Genomic DNA, 6,856 nt, shown 5'->3' with positions numbered 1-6,856 from the left:
GTAACCATTCTAACAGTATCCATTCTAACAGTATCCATTCTAACAGTATCCATTCTAACAGTATCCATTCTAACCGTATCCATTCTAACAGTATCCATTACTACAGTATCCATTCTAACAGTATCCATTCTAACAGTATCCATTCTAACAGTATCCATTCTAACAGTATCCATTCTAACAGTATCCATTCTAACAGTAACCATTCTAACAGTAACCATTCTAACAGTATCCATTCTAACAGTATCCATTCTAACAGTATCCATTCTAACAGTATCCATTCTAACAGTAACCATTCTAACAGTATCCATTCTAACAGTATCCATTCTAACAGTATCCATTCTAACAGTATCCATTCTAACAGTATCCATTCTAACAGTATCTATTCTAACAGTATCCATTCTAATAGTAACCATTCTAACAGTATCCATTCTAACAGTATCCATTCTAACAGTATCCATTCTAACAGTAACCATTCTAACAGTATCCATTCTAACAGTATCCATTCTAACAGTATCCATTCTAACAGTAACCATTCTAACAGTATCCATTCTAATAGTATCCATTCTAACAGTAACCATTCTAACAGTATCCATTCTAACAGTAACCATTCTAACAGTATCCATTCTAACAGTAACCATTCTAACAGTATCCATTCTAACAGTATCCATTCTAACAGTATCCATTCTAACAGTATCCATTCTAACAGTAACCATTCTAACAGTAACCATTCCAACAGTATCCATTCTAACAGTATCCATTCTAACAGTATCCATTACTACAGTAACCATTCTAACAGTATCCATTCTAACAGTATCCATTACTACAGTAACCATTCTAACAGTAACCATTCTAACAGTATCCATTCTAACAGTATCCATTCTAACAGTATCCATTCTAACAGTAACCATTCTAACAGTATCCATTCTAACAGTAACCATTCTAACAGTAACCATTCTAACGGTATCCATTCTAACAGTAACCATTCTAACAGTATCCATTCTAACAGTATCCATTCTAACAGTATCCATTCTAACCATATCCATTCTAACAGTATCCATTCTAACAGTATCCATTCTAGCAGTATCCATTCTAACCGTATCCATTCTAACAGTATCCATTCTAACAGTAATCATTCCAACAGTATCCATTCTAACAGTATCCATTCTAACAGTATCCATTCTAACAGTATCCATTACTCCAGTAACCATTCTAACAGTATCCATTCTAACAGTATCCATTCTAACAGTAACCATTACTACAGTATCCATTCTAACAGTATCCATTCTAACAGTAACCATTACTACAGTATCCATTCTAACAGTATCCATTCTAACAGTATCCATTCTAACAGTATCCATTCTAACAGTATCCATTCTAACAGTATCCATTCTAACAGTATCCATTCTAACAGTATCCATTCTAACAGTAACCATTCTAACAGTATCCATTCTAACAGTAACCATTCTAACAGTAACCATTCTAACGGTATCCATTCTAACAGTAACCATTCTAACAGTATCCATTCTAACAGTATCCATTCTAACAGTATCCATTCTAACCATATCCATTCTAACAGTATCCATTCTAACAGTATCCATTCTAGCAGTATCCATTCTAACCGTATCCATTCTAACAGTATCCATTCTAACAGTAATCATTCCAACAGTATCCATTCTAACAGTATCCATTCTAACAGTATCCATTCTAACAGTATCCATTACTCCAGTAACCATTCTAACAGTATCCATTCTAACAGTATCCATTCTAACAGTAACCATTACTACAGTATCCATTCTAACAGTATCCATTCTAACAGTAACCATTACTACAGTATCCATTCTAACAGTATCCATTCTAACAGTATCCATTCTAACAGTATCCATTCTAACAGTATCCATTCTAACAGTATCCATTCTAACAGTATCCATTCTAACAGTATCCATTCTAGCAGTATCCATTCTAACCGTATCCATTCTAACCATATCCATTCTAACAGTAATCATTCCAACAGTATCCATTCTAACAGTATCCATTCTAACAGTATCCATTCTAACAGTATCCATTACTCCAGTAACCATTCTAACAGTATCCATTCTAACAGTATCCATTACTCCAGTAACCATTCTAACAGTATCCATTCTAACAGTATCCATTCTAACAGTATCCATTCTAACAGTATCCATTCTAACAGTATCCATTCTAACAGTAACCATTACTACAGTATCCATTCTAACAGTAACCATTCTAACAGTATCCATTCTAACAGTAACCATTCTAACAGTATCCATTCTAACAGTATCCATTCTAACCGTATCCATTCTAACAGTATCCATTCTAACAGTATCCATTCTAACAGTATCCATTCTAACAGTATCCATTCTAACAGTATCCATTCTAACCGTATCCATTCTAGCAGTATCCATTCTAGCAGTATCCATTCTAACAGTAACCATTCTAACAGTAACCATTCTAACCGTATCCATTCTAGCAGTATCCATTCTAACAGTAACCATTCTAACAGTAACCATTCTAACAGTATCCATTCTAACAGTAACCATTCTAACAGTATCCATTCTAACAGTATCCATTCTAACAGTATCCATTCTAACAGTATCCATTCTAACAGTATCCATTCTAACAGTATCCATTCCAACAGTATCCATTCTAACAGTATCCATTCTAACCATATCCATTCTAACAGTATCCATTCTAACAGTATCCATTCTAACAGTATCCATTCTAACAGTATCCATTCTAACAGTATCTATTCTAACAGTATCCATTCTAACAGTATCCATTCTAACAGTATCCATTCTAACAGTATCCATTCTAACAGTAACCATTCTAACAGTATCCATTCTAACAGTAACCATTCTAACAGTAACCATTCTAACAGTATCTATTCTAATAGTAACCATTCCAATAGTAACCATTCTAACAGTATCCATTCTAACAGTATCCATTCTAACAGTATCCATTCTAACAGTAACCATTCTAACAGTATCCATTCTAACAGTATCCATTCTAACAGTATCCATTCTAACAGTATCCATTCTAACAGTATCCATTCTAACAGTATCCATTCTAACAGTAACCATTCTAACAGTAACCATTCTAACAGTATCCATTCTAACAGTATCCATTCTAACAGTATCCATTCTAACAGTATCCATTCTAACAGTATCCATTCTAACAGTATCCATTCTAACAGTAACCATTCTAACAGTATCCATTCTAACAGTATCCATCTAACAGTAACCATTCTAACAGTAACCATTCTAACAGTAACCATTCTAACAGTATCCATTCTAACAGTATCCATTCTAACAGTATCCATTCTAACAGTATCCATTCTAACAGTATCCATTCTAACAGTATCCATTCTAACAGTATCCATTCTAACAGTAACCATTCTAACAGTTTCCATTCTAACAGTATCCATTCTAACAGTATCCATTCTAACAGTATCCATTCTAACAGTATCCATTCTAACAGTATCCATTCCAACAGTATCCATTCTAACCGTATCCATTCTAACCATATCCATTCTAACAGTATCCATTCTAACAGTATCCATTCTAGCAGTATCCATTCTAACCGTATCCATTCTAACAGTATCCATTCTAACAGTAATCATTCCAATAGTATCCATTCTAACAGTATCCATTCTAACAGTATCCATTCTAACAGTATCCATTCTAACAGTATCCATTCTAACAGTATCCATTCTAACAGTATCCATTACTACAGTAACCATTCTAACAGTATCCATTCTAACAGTATCCATTCTAACAGTATCCATTCTAACAGTAACCATTCTAACAGTATCCATTCTAACAGTATCCATTCTAACAGTATCCATTCTAACAGTATCCATTCTAACAGTATCCATTCTAACAGTAACCATTCTAACAGTATCCATTCTAACAGTATCCATTCTAACAGTAACCATTCTAACAGTAACCATTCTAACAGTATCCATTCTAACAGTATCCATTCTAACCGTATCCATTCTAACCGTATCCATTCTAGCAGTATCCATTCTAACAGTAACCATTCTAACAGTAACCATTCTAACAGTAACCATTCTAACAGTATCCATTCTAACAGTAACCATTCTAACAGTATCCATTCTAACAGTATCCATTCTAACAGTATCCATTCTAACAGTATCCATTCTAACAGTATCCATTACTCCAGTAACCATTCTAACAGTAACCATTCTAACAGTATCCATTCTAACAGTATCCATTACTACAGTAACCATTACTACAGTAACCATTCTAACAGTAACCATTCTAACAGTATCCATTCTAACAGTATCCATTCTAACAGTAACCATTCCAATAGTAACCATTCTAACAGTATCCATTCTAACAGTATCCATTCTAACAGTAATCATTCTAACAGTATCCATTCTAACAGTATCCATTCTAACAGTATCTATTCTAACAGTATCCATTCTAACAGTATCTATTCTTATAGTAACCATTCTAACAGTATCCATTCTAACAGTATCTATTCTAACAGTATCCATTCTAACAGTATCCATTCTAATAGTATCCATTCTAACAGTATCCATTCTAACAGTATCCATTACTACAGTAACCATTACTAACAGTAACCATTCTAACAGTAACCATTCTAACAGTATCCATTACTACAGTAACCATTCTAACAGTAACCATTCTAACAGTATCCATTCTAACAGTATCCATTCTAACAGTATCCATTCTAACAGTATCCATTACTACAGTAACCATTCTAACAGTATCCATTCTAGCAGTATCCATTCTAACAGTATCCATTCTAACAGTATCCATTCTAACAGTATCCATTCTAACAGTATCCATTCTAACAGTAACCATTCTAACAGTATCCATTCTAACAGTAACCATTCTAACAGTATCTATTCTAATAGTAACCATTCCAATAGTAACCATTCTAACAGTATCCATTCTAACAGTATCCATTCTAACAGTAACCATTCTAACAGTATCTATTCTAATAGTAACCATTCCAATAGTAACCATTCTAACAGTATCCATTCTAACAGTATCCATTCTAACAGTAACCATTCTAACAGTATCCATTCTAACAGTATCCATTCTAACAGTATCCATTCTAACAGTATCCATTCTAACAGTATCCATTCTAACAGTAACCATTCTAACAGTATCCATTCTAACAGTATCCATTCTAACAGTATCCATTCTAACAGTATCCATTCTAACAGTAACCATCCAGTATCCATTCTAACCCTGTCTGTTCTGTTGGTCTGTGCTGCAGATACTGGAAGACCAAGCAGCTGTCACCGAAGCGTCTGAGCACAGGGATCCTTATGTACACTCTGGCCTCGTCCATGTGTGAGGAGATCCACCTGTACGGCTTCTGGCCCTTTGGCTGGGACCCCAACACGGGCAAGGAGCTGCCCTATCACTATTACGACAAGAAGGGTACCAAGTTCACCACCAAGTGGCAGGAGTCCCACCAGCTGCCAGCAGAGTTCAAACTGCTCTATAGGATGCACACAGAGGGACTTATCAAACTAACGCTCTCACATTGTGCCTAGACTTGACTGGACTGGACCGAACCAGACTGGACCTGGACTGGACTGGACCGGACCGTCCTGTACCAGACCGTCCTGGACCTGACTGGACTGGACCTGACTGGACTGGACCGAACCAGACTGGACCGGACCGACCTGACTGGACTGGACCGAACCAGACTGGACCGGACCGACCTGACTGGACTGGACCGAACCAGACCGGACCAAACCGACCTGGACTGGACCGAACCAGACCGGACCAGACTGGACCAAACCAGACCGGACCGACCTGGACCTGACTGGACTGGACCGAACCAGACCGGACCAGACTGGACTGAACCAGACCGGACCAGACTGGACCGAACCAGACCGGACCAGACCGACCTGGACTGGACCGAACCAGACCGGACCAGACTGGACCGAACCAGACCGGACCGACCTGGACCTGACTGGACTGGACCGAACCAGACCGGACCAGACTAGCATGGACTAGATCAGACTAAAGGTTTTCTGATTGTAAATTGGTTTTCTGGTTAGGAAGGTGCTATATAACCAGATTACAACCGACTGGTGTCTGTTACTGTACAACCAAGTGTAAAGGTAACGTCTGTTTCATGACAACATCAATAAATATTTTGGGTTGTTGTCTGGTTAGATAGCCTTATTTTCCCGTTGATTAGGGGAAAAAAGGGTTCCAAAAGGGTTCTTCGGCTGTCCCAGTAGGATAACCCTTTTTGGTTCCAGGTACCTGGGTTCTACCTGCAACCCCAAAAAAAGGGTTTTTAAGTAAGTATTTCACGGTAAGGTCTACAACCTGTTGTATTTGGCGCATGTGACAAATAAAGTTTGATTTGAGTTTTCCTATGGCGACTGCTGAAGAACCCTTTTGGTTCTAGATAACACCTTTTTTTCCCGAAGTGTACGACCTGACCATGACGTCATAAAATATGTCATTGTGATGTCATTGCAACCACTTTTGCCCGCTGCGATGAGTGCGTGAGAGCAATAGGCACTAGCCCCTGTGCTATCTGATCCAAGATGGCTGCCCAAGATGGCTGCCCATGCTGCCATGTTGCTGCCTGCTAGTGCTACGCTTTGATACAGATTAACTACAGCAGATAAACTACAAGACAGTAATATCAGCCTATGTCTTTATAACCTGAGCTCATCATTCTTTATCAGAGCTATGGTTAACTTATGGCACAATAGAAACAACAGAAATAGAAACAACAGAAATTCCTGTATTTATGTTATACGTGTGCAGGGGCCAGCTGGTTATATTTATACAAAATGGTTATGGGGATTATT

At 37.4% G+C, this 6,856-nt stretch overlaps 1 protein-coding gene across 1 annotated transcript in view; it reads left to right on the top strand.

The window, feature by feature from the left end:
• The window catches only part of st8sia3 (ST8 alpha-N-acetyl-neuraminide alpha-2,8-sialyltransferase 3), a 21,534-nt gene extending 15,951 nt beyond the window's left edge, over window positions 1-5,583 (top strand). The window contains exon 4 of the mRNA XM_038971302.1: window positions 5,290-5,583. Within this exon, the coding sequence (XP_038827230.1) occupies window positions 5,290-5,572 (283 nt within the window). The 3' untranslated portion in view covers window positions 5,573-5,583. The remainder of the gene's footprint in view (window positions 1-5,289) is intronic.
• The last annotated feature ends 1,273 nt before the right edge of the window (window positions 5,584-6,856 follow it).

This window comes from Salvelinus namaycush, chromosome 31 (genome assembly GCF_016432855.1).
Source record: "Salvelinus namaycush isolate Seneca chromosome 31, SaNama_1.0, whole genome shotgun sequence".
NCBI classification, from domain to species: Eukaryota; Metazoa; Chordata; class Actinopteri; order Salmoniformes; family Salmonidae; genus Salvelinus; species Salvelinus namaycush.
Note: the sequence above shows the minus strand (reverse complement) of the source record. Positions and strands in the feature narration are given on the sequence as shown.